The 18113-nt window shown below is 40.9% G+C and overlaps 1 protein-coding gene across 4 annotated transcripts; it reads left to right on the top strand.

Annotated features, from left to right (window-relative positions):
- Window positions 1-3595: 3595 nt before the first annotated feature.
- On the top strand, window positions 3596-16544 carry med25 (mediator complex subunit 25). 4 transcript variants are annotated; one of them, XM_028412942.1, is made up of 20 exons: window positions 3596-3731; window positions 4268-4417; window positions 4510-4555; window positions 4642-4766; window positions 4858-4956; window positions 5270-5390; window positions 5509-5665; window positions 6908-7029; window positions 7166-7241; window positions 7493-7752; window positions 8611-8700; window positions 10402-10487; window positions 10580-10637; window positions 10740-10847; window positions 11412-11588; window positions 14239-14352; window positions 14544-14615; window positions 15165-15335; window positions 15431-15551; window positions 15994-16544. In XM_028412942.1, the coding sequence occupies exons 2-20, from the start codon at window positions 4272-4274 to the stop codon at window positions 16107-16109; spliced, it is 2265 nt and encodes a 754-aa protein (XP_028268743.1). In that variant the 5' UTR covers window positions 3596-3731; window positions 4268-4271; the 3' UTR covers window positions 16110-16544. The 4 variants fall into 4 exon arrangements, with proteins under 4 accessions (XP_028268743.1, XP_028268742.1, XP_028268745.1 ...); XM_028412941.1 differs by having other exon boundaries at window positions 14236-14352; XM_028412944.1 differs by lacking the exon at window positions 14544-14615.
- The last annotated feature ends 1569 nt before the right edge of the window (window positions 16545-18113 follow it).

The raw sequence follows: 18113 nt of genomic DNA, 5'->3' as shown, positions 1-18113 counted from the left end.
GGGCTCGTGTTTCTGGCTTCATGGTGGTTTGGAAAAACAGGAAAGGTTGTGATGCTACTGTCACAGACTCCAGGCAGCATGCTATATATAACATGCAAAGCCCTGGTCTTTGAAGATGTACACAGTCTATTTTTGACTCGGACGTGGAAGGTAAGACGCTCCACCTGGAAGAAGGTTGTCTGAACCCAACTTCTTTTTTTTTTTTAAACCACCAAGCTCTCTGACTTTCTGCTGTGCATTAAGTCATGTGTAATTATTCAGCCACTTTGTCATGAATTCTTTATTGTGGCCGCATTTTGCCTAAATGCAAAATGGAGCGAGGCTGCCTGCCCTGGGTGCTTTCCTTGCCTCTGCCCTCCTACTTTCTCGTCTCCCCCTTTATTTTAAAATCACTCATATTATTTGCCATGTGGTTATTATCTCTTGTTAAAACAAAACAAAAAAAGCCCACCAGCAGCAATCTGCAACTCCAGCATTTCAGCAGAAGGTAGAGCGAGGAGGAAGCTCAGGGAATGACAGAGAAGGAGGAGTAAGAGAGGATTAAACAAATGAAGGAGGATGAAGAGCAGGAGAATGCCAGCAAGGAGGAGGATGGAGGAGGAGGAGGATGGGAAAAACCTGGAGGAGCGAGGAGTTAGCTGCATGTGTGTATATGTGTAGAAGTGGAGACAGGAGGTGGAGGAGGATAGCTCTGTATATAGACACACTCATCATGGGGCACCTGCAGCATACTGACAGTGTTAACAGTTCAGGAAGAGCAAAGCACACACACACGCATCGTGATCACACACGCACATTCACACGTGACAACACACTAGTTAGCACAGCTTTAATGCCGTAGACTGTTGAGGGGAGAGAGAAAAAAATGAAAGGAGGGGCTAGAGGAGGAGGAGAAGGGGGGGCTGTCTCCATGGCAACTTTCCCATCGTAGAAAAAAAAATCATTTAGTCGGAAAGACATTTCACTCAGTTCAGTGAGCTGAAAGAGGCAGAGAGGGAGTGAGGGGGGAGCAAGTTAGACACTGGGGGTGGTGTGTGCAGAGCTGTTTGTATCATGCTGGAGGGATTCAACTAAAGGTATCTAACAGCAAGGAAGGCATTAACTCTTATTGCTAATATGTCTGATTATTAAACATAATGATAATGAATTCCCTGACATCATTAAAGATGAATGCATTTGCTTTGGGCATACTTTGGTGTTACAGTTTTCCTGCATGTTGCCAAATCTCTGTCTTTACATAACATTCATTTTATATCATGACATTAAACCTGCCGCTGTAAACTTGTCGTGACTGGGACTCTAAACTTTTCTCATTTTGAAAGTACTGCACACAGGGGCACCGACCTTTTTTATGCAACCACTTATTATGCTGCATATACAGTTTTTAACATTTTATTCCAACACTATAAATAATACCCAAAACCTTTCAAAATAATGAATTCAATGAATGCATGCAAGCAGAAAGCTCAACCAGTATTAAAGTAGCTTGCCTCTGCAGGGGGAACAGTGTATTAATACAGGAGCTGAGGCCCAGGATCTGACCTTCTCTGTTAACTGCTTTCATAGAAAAAGTTGATGTTTGCCTAATGAACAGTGACTTATGTGAAACATCTTTTGACGTTTCACCTCTGGCTTCAAATCAGGAAGTGGAATTTATGAATGTGGGTTTCCTCACATGATGAATAAAACAGTTTCGCCATGTTTCATCTCCTTTTTCATTGCTTTTTTTCTTCGAGTGCAAAGCACCGACTCAATAGAAAAAGCCCCAGAGACTGGCTGGGAAGGATACTATCACAGTATCCCAAATTCTCTGGATAGTTCTGGTAACCCATTTATGTGGATGTCAGTGTATCAGCATGCTGGCTGTGATTACCTGTTGTGAGCAGACCATCTGGCCCTCAGCATCCCAGCTGGGTACCACGGTGAGGAGACGGATTGTCTTTACCACGCCACCTGGACCTTGCAGACATAGACCACTGAGTCAACCACATTTCTCATTCATTTTTTATTATGTCATTCCCTGACCAAACAAAAAAACAAAGTAAGAAAAAGGGAGAGTTGTCTGTTTTTCCAAAGGCACACCCAGAGAGCAGGATTTCTATAATTGCTTGGCAACTGCTGGCATTGTGTGTGTTGAAGTTCAAAGCAGTGAGACACACAGTACTATATCCCTCTGAGCAGCAGAAAGCATCAGAGTTGCAAAGTAAAAGAGTGCCTACGCATCCACACACACACAAACATTCATGATCCTTTCTGTCAGTTTAATTTGGCCACGTTGCTCAGTCAGAATTAAAAGCTCTGTGGGGAATTTAATGTTTGCATCCAGGGGGTATAGCCCTGGGCATAAACCCTCCCTTAGATGAACTTCTTCTTCTTCTTTGGTTGCCGGAAGCAGCCTTGCTTATGACGCCTTAAAATGGAAAAGCTGCTTGAGCCCACAGCTCATTGCCCTCCCCAGAATCTGGGTTAAATTGATACGAAGCATTGTTTCTGGGGGAGGTTTTGAGCTTGATGAGCTTTGAAGCGATGAATGCTGTGCTGAGCTGAGTGGCTGGCATTGCCCCGGGGAGTAGATGCTATTGTTGGACCCACAGAAACAGTGTTATAACTACAGGTTAGCCACTGGTTTACTGTACTGATCTGACAGCAGTTAGATAGCCGATAGCTGACGTAGTACAGATGTTTAAAGGAAATGAGGAAGTTTTTTTTGTTTTTTGTTTGTTTTCTCTGAAGACCAAAGTCAGATGTATTTCTAAAAGAAAGCACTGCAGAGCACGGCAGTTGTCTCTGGAGTCTATACATACCATTCCCAGTCTAAATATATACATTTTCAGGACATTTCAAGGCTTTTAAGCACTCAGTGAAGAAAGAAGCCACCGTGACCCCTTCTCTGTGCTACAGACACATACTGTACTTACAGTAGATATCTGCTGACATCTCCTGGAGATTTGGTTCAACAGCATTTAAAAATCTGCACTATTTTTGTCAGGAGGCTTTCATATTTCACTCCAATATTTTCCTCTCTCTTGGAGAATGTTTAACAAATCTGATCACCTCCTCACAAGTTCAACGAGATTTATCTGTGAACCATCCAAATGTTCCTCTGTCTGTAAAAGTCAGTGAGTTCTTTCACAAGATTTTAAAAGCCTTGTGAGATTCTCACTTTTACCCTGGATGAAGGTCTTGCTTGGCCTCCTGCGCTGTGTGCCTCCGGATCATCATAAGATGGAATGCGGCTGATAACAGAGGACCTTTCTAATGCAACTGCTGGTCACTTGGAAAGATGAGGTTTAGAGGTTCAAACCAATGATATTCAATGATGACCTCCATCTTTATTTAGAGCTGGAATTAATTTAATGTAATATAAATATAAATGTGTGACAATATCTTTGCTTATCTCTACTATTTCAGTTCAAAGTGAATTTGGTATTTACTCTTTGACTTGCAAAGTTATTTTTTAATATGTTTATAAGTAAGAATTTGATTATGATGTTTGATTTATATGCTGTAAAAATGAATTGTGTGTGGCGGCGCTGTGCCCATAGCCAAGACAAAAAGATGGAGTAGAAGAAGAAGAAGAAGACGTGGGCGGATCGGTTCGTCACTTCCGTTGAAAATACAACAAACGCAATATGCTAGCTGTGCGGTGTAGTTAGTGCTAATTCAAATATATTTTACCCTAAATGTTGAAATAATTGCCCTCTGTTCGCCAGGCAGGACACCAACAGCAGGTCAGTGCATATTGCTTTGTACTTATAGAATCCTGTTAGCTGTAGCTAGAACTTAGCTTAAACATCTCATTGACATAAGGTAGCTAAAGCTAAAAGAAGAGCTTTGAGACATTAAGTTGTTGCTGAAGCTACATGAAGATACTTGTTTGTTTTTTCATTTACCTGATGGGTCCTTCGCAGTGAAATTGGTTTGTCTCATTATCAATGCGACTTTCTGTTTCTCAGGAAATGGGATTTTGAAAGTTAAGCCGCCAGATGGCCGAGCAATCAGTATTCAGAATTACTTATAATAATTAGTACTAATCTACATTACAGTAGATGCAGGTCTCGCCCCATGTGTACGTGTGTTTAGATAGTTTAGTTAGAGTTAAGTTCAACTTACAAACATGATCCTTGTTCCTCACAGATCCTTGTTCCTTGGGCCAAATTTCAATGCTTCTAGATGTCATTTGTAGATTTCCTGAAGTTTCCCTCCCTGCTTAATTTTTAGAAATGTCATAAATTACTTTCAAAATCTTTTCCCTCCTCCCCTCCAGATCCATGGTGGCAGGTTCGGCACTCATGGAGCCCTCAGTAAAGCCTGGAAATAACCAGGTGGCTGATGTGGTTTTTGTCATCGAAGGGACGGCGAATCTTGGACCATATTTTGAATCTCTGAGAAAAAATTACATTCTTCCAGCAATTGAGTATGGAGCTAAGATACTATTTGTGCTATCTACTGTGTTGTTAATAATTTGTTGTCATGCGTTAATATCCTTGTTTCATTTATGTGTAACAGATATTTTAATGGAGGCCCTCCAGCAGAGACAGATTTTGGTGGTGATGTGAGTTTTTCTTTCATACTTTTGTTGAGTGATTTAAAGAGTATTTATTAATGTTGCTATTAAACAAATGATTTTTGTCCTTCTAGTATGGAGGGACACAGTATGGTCTAGTGGTGTTCAACACAGTGGACTGTGCTCCCGAGTCATATGTCCAGTGTCATGCACCAACGAGCTCTGCTTTTGAGTTTGTTTCATGGATTGACAGCATCCAGTAAATAATTTTACTATTTATTACAATGTTAATATTCATTGTTCTATGTTTTGTTGGGAAGAGTACTATATTTACATTTCTTACCCCACAGATTCATGGGAGGTGGAGCAGAGAGCTGCAGTCTGATTGCAGAGGGACTTTCTGTGGCCTTGCAGCTTTTTGATGACTTTAAAAAGATGAGGGAACAAATGTGAGGCAGGATTTTTTTTACACTGCTTAACCAGCTGTCTCTATCAACAAAGTTGTAATGTTTACGTAACAAAGGCAAACCAGCATTTGATATTCTTTCCCTGCAATGTACCGTAGTGAAAGGTTTTTTCCACTGTTTGATTTTGAACATTGTCTTCAATATGTGCTATCCATTATGAATGATGATAATAATAATCTGCACTCACTCTAATGCATTTTTAACAGAAGCAGCCTTTTACATGAAAATTTTTAATGGGTAATTTTGTCTGTATGTGATGAAGTAGAACTGATTGTGTTTCTCTGTGCAATTACAGAGGTCAAACCCACAAAGTATGTGTGCTGCTCTGTAATTCTCCTCCATACCTGCTCCCAGCTGTAGAGAGTGTTAGTTACACTGGCTGCACAGCAGATGGCCTGGTCAAAATCATCAGAGATGTGAGTGATCACTAGTTCTCTCTCGGTTGTATAATTGCATGATAAGTTATTTGTGGGATTCTTTTAATTTTTTCTATGAATTACAATGTTTTATTTACTGTATTTAAAATTTCTTCAGAGAGGAATTCACTTCTCAGTTGTGGCTCCTCGGAAACTACCTGCTCTGAGAGCTTTGTTTGAGCGGGCATCTCCAGTTGGAGGGGCTGTTGAACCTCATCCCGACTACAGTCAGGATCCTTTCCACATGGTCTTAGTCAGAGGCATCTCGCTTCCTGGTAAGAAAAATAATTTCAGACCTTGTTTGTGTAAGGTCTACCCAGACCATTGTATTCTGTTCGACTGTACATTTGACACACAATCAGAAAGTAATTTCAATTTCAATTTTTGGAGGTTGGTGAAAACCTAACTAGTGCTAAATATTGAATGAATATCAAACTTACTTTTCTCAGGTAGCAGAAGCATGAATGCAGTGAGTGCCGTTGCTCAGGGTATGTTAGATGTGCAAGGAGCAAAAAGTTTGCCAACAGTTTAGATCCAACTCCTTAATTTATTCTTTATAAATTATGTAATTATGCTTATTATGTTATTTCTGGGAGCATCAGAGGGCTCTACTAATTGGGTTAGGATCGGCTGGTTATACACAATGCAAATGGAAGGAAAAAAGTTGTGAGGCATCCAGTGTTTTTTTTTTTTTTTTTTAAATGTGCACATTTTTGGGCAAAAACCTACTGCTGATCAGACCAGGGAAACATTTGATGTAGCCATATTGTCTATTAAAACACTTTTGTCTCTACTCTGTGCAGTCATTGTATAAATCCCACCTGATATTAAATAATGTAATTTGTCCAATAAGGGCAAGGCCAGGTGGAAATCAAACTCAAGATTATATCTGCTGTCTAGGATATTAGAGTCTACAGTATGCAGAATGGTGCAGTTTTGTAGCTTACCAGTTGAAGCAGCTACACTATTGTAAGCTTCTTATCTCCAGACACAATGTTGATAGGATGTTACACCACTTTTTTGGATTCCTCAGGGCTGCAAATGACAAGAGCAAAGCTGGCATGGATGTTGTTTATCTCTTTCTATGCATCTTTCTTCTTATTGTTCAACAGCGTTTTTTGTTTTGTTTTTTTAATCTTTTGTGCCTACACAACCAGCAAAGGGATTTCCTGGAAGCTTCAGTCGTCTATTTTTATTTAATTTTGGACAGTTTCCTATAACAACATCTCACTCATCTTGTTAGTTAGTTATAGATAGATACCAGTTGCTCATTTTCACATGTTCAGTGCGAGGGATGGACATTTGAAAATAATTTTACACAATAACACTGAAAGTCATTAATTTATGATTATTTTAGCAGTCTTAAAGTCTTGGCTGTTGTTGAAAGGTTACTCCCACACTTTGCTGTAAGTAGGAGTGATAAATATATACCATCTCTCATTTTTAGTAAAACATAATTGAGCAAGATGATGTCTTAAATAAAAGACTGCTAAGCTTGTCCTGCTTTCTGTCTCCAGTTTCCTCAGGTGGAGGACCTGGGCCGCTCAAACCTGTCCTCCCTCCTCAGCCACTCCCTCCTCAGCCTGTTGTAGGACCTTCACAGCCCCCTCCAGCCATTAACCCAGTCCACTCCTATCAGGTAATGGGCAAGCTGCCACACAGCATAAGCCTAATTGCTGTTGCTTGCTGTTGGCTCGGTTTCAGACAGTGGTGTTAATGTTTTTCCCTGAAACATTTTATCCAGCATTGTCTTCCTTTAATCTGTTTGTTGACAGGGTCCAGCCTCTATGGCTGCTGCTCAGGTGGCTGCACAGATGGCTGTGGAAGCAGCCAACAGCCAGAAGAGTCGCTGTGAGTTACCAGTGGATTCTCTGAACTGTTTATGTTAGCAGAGCTTTTAGCTGTCTGGAGTCTGTGTTTACATTATGTATGTGTGATTAGTTCTGTGTTCTTCACAGTTAAGTGTATTGCATTTTTTGGTCTTTAATATATGCTAACACACAATAGCAAGGCCCTAATGACATAATGAAAGATATGTGTCTGTTTCTGTCATCATTAATAGTGATGTTTGTCAAACAACCTGTTCTTTATCCTTTCTCTAGTCTCTGGAATGGTCGGCCCGGGTCCCCCTTTCACCAGTCAGCCAACTATCCCATCAGTCCCTGGGATGAAGCTCAGTCAGCCCAGCATATCAACAGTCACCTCTGCACCTCCACCTATGATGCCACAGCCAGTTCCTCCCAATCAGCAGCAGCCTATCCCACCACCAGGACAACAGGCACCCCCTCAGCAGCCACAGGCACCGCCTCAACAGTCAACAGGGAATCAGTCCACAGCGCCTCCAGCAATGCCTCCTATGGTGGTGAGTTATGATAATCATAATTCTTAAGTTCTGATTGTATTTAAACTGTTTTTCCACCACTTAATTTACAAGGTGGCAGTGCTCGGTACTAAATAAGGTCCAGGCACTTGTGTGGGGTGTGTTTTCTAACATGGCAGCCCCCGTAAGTGAGATTTTTTTTGCCTGACTTTGATATAGTAGGTAGAGGTGGAAGTGTGTTTTCCATCTCTTAATCAGTCAGTGGGCTATGGTGTTGTTATAGTCTAGTTTTTAACCCCAATATATAATAGTGAGTTGTTCCACCGATTGCTCTTCAAATATTTTGTCATAGAGACTTGTCATTTGTTAGTTGCTGGAGGATTTCTATTGTCTACATATTGAGTGCTGCTATCCCCTGGCACTAAGTCCATTTGGAATTCCATTTGCTATTCTTACCCGTGTAAACACTATCGATGTTTAAGCCCTGTTGATATTTGCATGTAAGTGAAGCCCTTCTCAAGTAAGAAAACAGGACTTTCATTAAGGATGCTGTCACAGCAGCTGTCTTGAGCAGAAGTTGCAACTAACTTGCTGTGTGAAGTCTGATATCAAAATGAATTTTAAATGTTAGTACTACTATCATATCAAAACCAAGCCATATTCGCCTTTCCCTAAAGAGCACCGTGGGTACAGTTTTGTTTTTCCCCTGTTTTCCTGTTCATTCATAAATTCTACTTTCTAGTAGCAGAATATCATCTTAATATACTGTAGAAACTAAATATAGCATTTAATAATGTCACATTATTGTTTATTATATTTTATATTGTTTATTACATGGTTGCTGATAGATTTTAGGGTTCTGTTCTGGGAGATTACATGTAACCTGCATTGTTCCTACAGCCTGGTGGGTCCGGACCTCAAGTCAATGCAACACAACAAGGTGTAGCCAATAAGATCGTGGCTTGGACTGGCGTTCTGGAGTGGCAAGAGGTAAGTCAAAGTAGTTTGTGTTAAAAGTGAAGTTGCAAAATGAATGCAATGAAAGGGAAGCTGCAAACCAGTCTTATTCACACAACAATTAAGGCATTTAAAAACAATATGGGATGAAGATTTGGGAAATATGGTTATGTTTTTTCAACGTCTCCTTTGGATGCCTGCCCACTTCACAGTGATGACTTCTGGAACAAAATAAGATATGTTAATTGGTGAGCTTTACAAGCGCTATTTAGATGTAACTTGTTACTTTCAGACAATGCCAGGTTAGCTAGTCTTGTTTTTAAGTGGTTTTAACCTGTTACTGGCTCTTACTTTATGTATATTATGTATATCAGAGGTTGAGCTGTTTTACTTCATTTACCTTTGCAGGCCTAATAGCCCTGCTTTATTATTAAAACTAAAAAAATGCTGCAGGGATGAACTTCTCTCTTACAAACATTTTGATAATCACTAAGGTAAGTCTTATTACCAACTAAACCATCATTGATTATTGTACAGTATGATTAATTGCACATCATTTACTGTCCTTCTGTTATTGGTTTAGCTCAAGGTCAGATCAATGATGTTAAACGTTCTGTGCTGAGCCAGGAAAATGGATGTTAATGGCTTTTATGCGACACTCATGAAGTCTTCAAGCGTTTGTGTTTAGTGGACAGACTCGGATCGATCCCCTGTATTGACTATAGCCTGATCCTCCCTCCTCTTTTTGTCAGAATTATTCAAGTTAGTTAAATGGACAGGAACACGAAGGAGAAGCTTTGGAATGTCTAAACTGTGTAAACATGAAATGACAAACAACCTGAGTGGGCAAAATTAGGAGCATGAAACATTGCTCTTAATCTGCTGCCTCCTCCCTGCAGTTAACTCATCAGGCTTTCAGCTCTGTGAGTGATTCTTCTCTGGAGCAATCTGTAATGTTGAGAAGAATAACACTACAGACATTAAACTCCTTTGGAGAAAATGGTTGTTGATTTAAAAAAAAAAAAAAAACTTTCACAAGGGATGCCAGCACACTTGGCTGCAACAGTGTTATCAAAATGGCGATATTCTCTTTTGGCTGGATTTCAATCTGTTATTTCCTGGGAGCTTTTCTTGTCTAATATGTGGGGTAGGATTTCAGTGTGTTGTACTAACACAATTAGTTTTTTTTATTCCAGATAAGATTGTTATGTGACTGTCCACATCTCTGACTGATGTTCTTTCGCCTTATCAAGCCCTGGAAATAAATAACCCATTTGTCTGCACTACTGTAGATTTGTAATTGACTATAGTAGACCTGCCTTACATGTGATTGATTAATCATTGATCTTCTTTCGAAGACAAGTGTTGGCAGTTTTCCCAGTGGGATGCTGTATTGATGTGGTTAGGAAGTTGATTTTTTTTTAGGTCTCTTAGCCCTTTTTTTAATTGCATGTCTTGATTGGAGTCACTGATAAAGAGGTGAGCAGGCCAGCCTTTGTGTTCTCTTCCTCAGCCATTTTCTCACATCAGGGTATGTGGACAGACATGGACACCCTGAATGGCATTGTCCGCAAATACTACATTCACTCCAAATGTTCAAACAGAAAAAAATTAATCACAACATACACATTTTTAGTATATAGTGCTAAAGCAAACTACAACATATGTGCACTCTGACCAGACTAAATGTTTTTTTGTGTCACTGCATTCTCTCTGTGTTCCCTTTCCCTGCAGAAGCCCAAAGCCTCATCTATGGATTCAAATACCAAACTCACACGTTCACTGCCGTGCCAAGTACATGTCAACCAAGGAGAAAATCTGTGAGTAGCTCATCAAACACTGCAGACCCCTGCCAGATCTGTAGTGACGGGTGGTGTGTTTCATCACTGATATGCTGTTTGTCTCTGAACAGGAACACAGACCAGTGGCCACAGAAGCTCATCATGCAGCTGATTCCACAGCAGTTATTGGTGACAACCTTTTTGTATTTTTGCTTCCATTTGTGAACACATATTGCTTACTGTGACCTGTTTATGAATGCAGACAACAATCTTACCCCACTCTTTCTATAGACGACCCTAGGCCACCTCTTCAGAAACTCTCGAATGGTTCAGTTTCTCTTCACAAACAAAGATATGGAGTCGCTGAAAGGCCTATACCGCATTATGGCCAATGGTTTTGTAAGTAAGAGTATTCCTATTTTCTTCGGAACCCCATCTCCTAATTGTTATTCATTATTCAGTACACCTCAGTGTATTTTCTATGTGTGGATCTTTGTCAGATAGATGGACTGAAAATGAAGCTCTTTTGCAGTGTTGTGGTAACGACTCTAGAGGGCGTTTTAGCCCACACATTTAGTCACTTCTGAGCTAGATAATGTGATTTTGAATACGATTTGCTATCAAAACAGACAAGAACAATTTTGATTCATTTCTGGACGGCTAGCAAAATAATATGGGTATTTTAATGTGGTGCATTGTTAATCAGGTAATACTATTGAGACATAGTATAGGCATTAATGCAATTCAGTCCAAGCTCTGCCTCTTTTCCAGAATTTGATTTACGGTGCAGGGAAAGCACAGTGTGAATTAAGTTAATGCCATTTGCATCCAATTTATAAAACTGATATGTTTGATTGGACAAAGGACCTCAATAGGAGGTTATGTCCCCAAGCCAGAACCCATCACATAATTACAACTAGGCCTTGTGTCATGGTCTTAATCTGCCCTGTGACCCCTTTGCAGGCTGGCTGTGTCCACTTCCCTCACACCACTTCTCCCTGTGAAGTGCGGGTACTGATGCTCCTCTACTCATCCAAGAAGAGGATATTTATGGGCCTCATCCCCAATGACCAGAGTGGCTTTGTCAATGGCATCCGGCAAGTCATCACCAACCACAAGCAGGTCCAGCAGCACAGAGCGGTGAGTGATGACGCAGAGATGAACTGGAGTCAGTGGAAGGAGAGTGAGGTTTCACATTGGGTGAGAATATGGTGGAGTGGAGACCAAAAGGAGATGATAATGAGGAGGCATTATAGAGGTGCACCAGGGAATTGAGGTGCATTGTTTAAGGCAGTAAAACCGCATTGTTATTGACATTTCATTTAGTGAGCCTAGTATCCTCACAGCAGCCACTGGCTGCTAATGGGGCTAGCATTAGCTACTGCAGCATTAGCTAGCTGTTGCACTCTGGCCTCATTATGTCTGCTTCACTGATGGAAATGTACAAGCAATACATACACACCATTTATGTCAAATTTGTTGCAACCTCAGCAACATGATCTCCTTAACAGTGTGCATTGCGACTGTGTCAGGTTATTTAAAAATGCAGTGTTGACATGCAGGTTTTAAGCTGTTGTTTGTGCACAAATAAATTAAAACATCAACAGCTTAACCAACAGTACAATCACAATTGTATCACATTTTACTTTATCAAATGATCATTTGATTATCATTTAATAATTTAAAGTTCCAGCAAGCTGTTTCAAACCTTAAATTTCAGTAACATTAAATATTTATAACTAAATCAAAGTTTGAAGGAAAACCATTGTTGGGTATCAATTATTAAGAGCTGGACACTCAAAAACTCCACCGGCACAGTAAGCAAAGACCACACAACTGAGAACACATTGATTCAAATTTGATCCGATTGGTGTGTAGCAGTGTGTGACTACCTTTTTTTTTTTTTTAAAGCAGTACAAAAAAAATACATTTTGTGATTCTTTTGGGGATAAAAATAATTGTTAGTTGGAGCCTAAACCTTATTATACCACACTTTTTGCAGTTCCTTTAATTTAATTTAAAAAAATTTCTCGCTAGTTGTCCCGGTCTTTGCTAAAATTTGAGAAGTTGTAAAATTCAGCTTTAAACAGCACAACCCTGTGTGAGTATAAATTTTGCAGTCTTCCAAGATGTTAACATTACATGAGACGTGTTGTTTGAGGAACAATGGCGTGCAGTGCTGTGTGCCAATCTTTAGGGACAGGATAAAGAAATGCAGCTCTGCTAGTAAAAGTAGACCTGTTCTTGTTAAGTTCATTGCAGGTTACAAACACTTCTGTCTTTGGCCCACATGACATGGAAATTTCACTTTCCTTCTCTGCTCATCTTCATCCCTGGAGACGGGGTGATTTAAAATGTGTCCTCTGGATTAGCTGTTTTTTTTCCATCACAGGGCTCCACTCCAGCTTATTGCGTCCACAGGAGGAGAGGTGCTGCATAACTGTGAAACAATGCAGCATCCAGCCAGAGAAGCAGCATGTCTCTGTTTAAAAAATGAAGCCTGTTGTTGAGTTTACATGAGAGTGAGTTAGATTACATTTCTCTTCACAGTCTGCGCTCATCAGCCGTGATAGTGCTTGTTTACTCACCCTGCTAATTTTATGTCTTCGCAAAAGCACATCAGCCCCTATATGTAACTTGAAGCTGCGTGTGTATGAGCATCCGAGCATTTAGAGGAGGAAGAAGACATGAAATTATAATGAGGATTTTTTTTCTGCCTCTTGTGTATCATCACATATTCAGTGCTGCATTGCTAATAGGGAAGCGCTACAGCAATCTTAACGTAATTAAAATTTCAATTTGGACCAGTAGTTAAGGTTTCTGTGTGCAAAGCCCTGGAGTAGCATTCTTTGGGAATGAGATTGGAGTTTGTACTGTTCACAGTAAGAAAAAAATTGAATATTTTTACCTTAAAAGAGATGCAGGCTCTAAATCCTGATCCAGGATTTTACAGGTTACTGGGTTAAAGACAGGAGATAAATCACAGACAGCAGAACAGGAGAGGAGGCAGCTGTTTTGTTAGTTCCCTTAGACGATCTAAAGCTGTGTGTTGCAGTGCTATTGTTGGTCAGAAAACATACCACGCATTAGCACAATGCCAGGGTGATTTGTTCAGATTCAGCAAGATGGATGGATAAAGGTGTTTTTCCATCACACTTTTTTCCCTGAGTCGGTGGTTAATAATTTGTGCTTGGAGGAGGGATGAAACACCCTTCATTCCTCCTTGTCTCTCAGAGTGGAAACACCGAAGCCACCGCAGCACCTGCAGAGCACAGCTAACCAGCCAGTTTCAAATTCTGCCTTTTTAAGCATATTGCAATTTTCTCTGTAAGTGATGCACCGAACTGTGCTGATAAAATGTTGAGAGTCAATAGAATTTAGGTGATTTTTCAGCATAACCCCTTCCAGAATCTGCAACAGGTCACCTTCATGTTACGTGTTTTACTGCAAATGGATATATGATTTTCCCCACTCTAATCCGTGCCACCAGCTTTACTCATCAAGCTTCAAGCTTTTAAACTGTGAAATCTAAAACAGTAAACACCTCAGCAGGTGGTGTTTGAAGCTAAATCTCCACTGTTGTATCATTGTCCTCAGTGGCGTCCTCAGTAACTATGGAGGGTAACATAAAATTGATGTGATTTTGTTTTGTATTTAATCATTAAGTACACAATTTGCAGTGCTGGGGGAAAAAAGATTTATACTGATGTGATAAATAAATTTGAATAAATCTGAAAGTGTGGGGGAAATTGTACTAACTGCTCAGCTGCATCTTTTTGTCTCATAGCAGCAGTTGGGTGGTGCAGGAGGTCCCATGCAGCCTGGTCAAGTCCCTCCCAATCAAAACTTCCTCAACCGGCCCCCTGGTCCCATTCCTGTTTCCCACGGCAACGTCCAGCCGCAGGTATATGCATTCACTTCGTGCTGGCATGTCTGCCTGCTTGTCGTGGGCACAGTGACTGCCTGGGTGCCCACTGATTTTCTGCATGCCTTGCTGGTAACACTTCCTGCACTGTCGTCCTTTTTTTTTTTTCTTACTATCACCACTACCCCCCCCTCCCCCTCTTCCTCCTTTCTGATCTGTCCTGTGTCCAGTCTGTGGTGGTGGGCATGCCTCCTGTTAGTCAGGTCTCTATGATGGAGGAGCAGCAGAGGCAGAACAACATGGTGAGACCCAAAGTAGCTCTTAACTTACATGCAACATGTGTTCAGGGTGTCCAGAAATCAATTTCCTTAAACAGTACCCCTCCTCTGTCCATACATAGTGCTTGAAATAAACAGCTTCGCACTTCCAAACTTTGTTGACATCCATTTTTTTCCACAGTATGGACGTCTGCATTAGACACTGCACATGTCATTGCTGAACGCCAGGTTGCGGATAGCTAATTTGCTATCAGCATGTGTTGGCTTATACATTCTGTTGAATGCTCAATATATAGCATGCCCTTGATGCAAGATAACTGCATGCATACATTTGTATACTTTAACAATTGAGATGATGTTGATCATTTGTTGCCAGAATTTTTACTTTGTTGCCAGAACTGTTGTAAACAAGTCTTTCACATTTGTAACATTATTGGGGGAGTGTAAAAATACTTTGATATCTGTGACCCAACAGGGTCAGATTACTGTTTGAAACTAGATTACAAATTTAGTCTGGTGCTCAAATGTAACAAAACACTTTTAGACCTCTTAAGCTGTCTGGCCTTCCTTCAGATGACCATGAGAGCAGCTGGACCGGCTAGTCAACAGCCACCAGTCAGTGGGGCTCCTCCCAATCAGGTTGCGCAGAGTGGACAAGCCCCACCCCAGGGTCCCATTCTTCGCCTCTCCAACCCAGGAGCCAATCCCCAGCTTCGCAGTCTTCTTCTCAGCCAACAGCAGCCAGTAAGAGTGCAGCAATGGCTGTTTGATTTGTAGTAACTGTTCCTCAGAGGGTTTGCAGAGGTTAATGGTCCTCTTCTGTCTCTTTGTCCTTGCAGCAGGGTGGGGTGTCTCATATGACGGGCATGATGCCTCACCAAGGTTTAGGGCAGCAGTTGGTCCACCCAGCACCAGGAGGTGGGGCTCAAATGCAGGGCCAGTGGAGGCAGCCCTTAGCAGGTCAGCAAGCACTCCACACAGAGGTGGAAGGACTTCAGAGACATTTGACTCAAGAAAATTTTTCATTGAAGGGTGTGGGGAGTGATTAAAGGAATTTCAAAAAGTCATGTTTTTATTAACTGACAAAGTTCTTCATAGCTGAGTTACAGCTAGTGAGAACACTGACAAATGAATCTGCATTACATCATGCTGATTCTTTTTCTCACAGGAATACATAGAGCTTAGATGATTTATAAAAAAAAAAGTATTGTCTGAGCTAAAAGGCAATGCGCCTAATGCACATTTAATGTAATCATTTCAAATCACTGTACTCGGTCATATTCCTGATGTTTACTTATGCAAATCCAAATGCCGAAGTAGCTCCCTATAAAAAGAAACAGAATTGAAGTGTTTCACTTTTGTTACATGTGTTCTGAAAGTGTTGAGTCTCTTCGCTCTGCAGGTGCAGGTCAGATGCTGATGTCTGCTGGTGGTCAGAGAGGAGCCGTACCGCAGCCTGGTGGGATGCCCCAAGTGTCCAGCGTCATGGAGGATGAAATCCTCATGGACCTCATCTGATTTGAGCGTTGTGGACACAGGAGCAGGATTTTGAGTTGAATCTTGGCAGCATTTTGCAAGTGTAGACACACACTGTATATCCGCTCTGTTGCTTTATTGCAACAAATGTTCAGCTTAATTAAGAAACGAATCATGAGTAGTTTCTTTTTTTTATTTTTTACGGGACTGAGCAGCTGAAGTTAATTAGGGGCAGACAATGCAAGCATTAGTTTTTCATATAAATGGTCAAACCGACGACACGCTAATCCTTCATATAACACACTGGGAGAAACCAGTGGAAACAGTTATACACATTACATTTTATCAGTGAATCCTAAGATAGTTGTATTTTTCCTTTTAATTAAGCTTTTAGTTTTGCTATTCATTTCTTTTTTATTATTATCATTATTATTGATCATGTTGTTTTATGAGGATACAATAAAATTAAGAAGCATAGGTAACTGAAGAAGTTTTGTGCTTGATGCATGCATGTGGTGATGTTGTGTTTGTGAAGTCCCAGCAAAATCTCCCCACTCCTGCCCCCTATTGTGTGACTGTAGCTTGGACTGTTTAAGGTGAGAGAGAGACTGAAATAGACACAGTAAGAGATAGTTCAGTGTCTTTTTCTGCCAAATAGTGTCACAGTGTTAATTTTAACTACTCCAATATGTCGTGGAACCATACAGCGTCCTCTTGTGCCAAGTAGTCCTACCAGATGGCATCAGTTGGCCATGTTTCCATTGGCATAATGTACAATCAGGCTGGCCGCATGCGCACATGGCAACGACTCCACATATATGCCCACAGTCTGCTTTCACAACGCACCCTCGCATGCAAGCATGATGCATGCGAGTTCAGGCCTTCACACCAACAAACGCAAACCTGTCAGTTACCTGATAGTGACGTGGGCTGAAGCTGCAGAGAAGAGCTGAGGGGGAGAAAAATGCACTTGAACTTTGCCCAACCTCTCACATGCGTTTGTGACACATTCACATATCAGTTTATGTAGTTTTTTTTTACACTTGGGTGCTGTGTTAAAAAAAAACTGCATAAACACTCACACTTACCAACAGGAAGTGATGTCAGTCCCTGTCACCTGGGAGACAGAGACGGTTGCTAAGATACCGTGACAGTGGGTTCTTGTTTCTGAGCTTTTCCTCAGCCTCGCTTTCACATGGACTCACACAGATAGACACTAGTCCCTCAGTGGTTGTGTTCATCCCTCCCATCCCTTAATCACTGAGCGGCCCTTGGAGCCCGGCTTAGCTTCACTTCATCTTCCTCTCTCTTGTTCGAACACACTCACTTTCCATCTCCATCTATCTGCCTCTATCTCACTATCGAGCTATTAGTGCCTGTCTGAGCTTATAAGTTTTTCAGCATCTCTTTTGTGAAATGTTCCATATGATGAACCGTCATGGTAAATAAAATGGAGACTATGCTGACCTCCAATAACAGCTAGCATACCGTAACTTCATGGAGCCAATACTGTGAGAAAAGCATTTTTAGTTTATTTCTTTGAAAACTGGATCAGCCTGATGCTATTTACTGTCATGATGTTGTCATGGTGATACTGCAGGTGTGAACAGTGTGTTCAATTGTTTGTACGTGGTAAGTAATGAACATTGCACTATAGAAAGTTGATTACTATCTCGTGAGTTTATCACATGTGGCAGGTTGCTGCTGTAATTTTTGGATTTTTTGGACACCTTTAAAGGTAGGGTAGGAGATTTCATTCTGATGCACTTTTTGTTAAATTAGTGTTACTTCTCTATACAATCTGATAACAACCAATTTCGCATTTAAACGAAGAATATGAATCATCTGTAGAAGCTAAAAAAAAAGCTAAAAACGTCAGCCAATCCTCCGGGACGACCCTGTGCGGAGTATTGGCTGGTTGTCACTCTCTTCCTGCTCTGCGCGCACCAGAGATGTACGTGCATGACGGCCGAAGTCACAGACCGCAGCTCGTCTTCAGGTAATTGAAGCAAGGCGTCTGGACTTGTAGAGTTTTCTTGAAGATGT

Source organism: Parambassis ranga, chromosome 8 (assembly GCF_900634625.1).
Source record: "Parambassis ranga chromosome 8, fParRan2.1, whole genome shotgun sequence".
NCBI classification, from domain to species: domain Eukaryota; kingdom Metazoa; phylum Chordata; class Actinopteri; family Ambassidae; genus Parambassis; species Parambassis ranga.
Note: the sequence above shows the minus strand (reverse complement) of the source record. Positions and strands in the feature narration are given on the sequence as shown.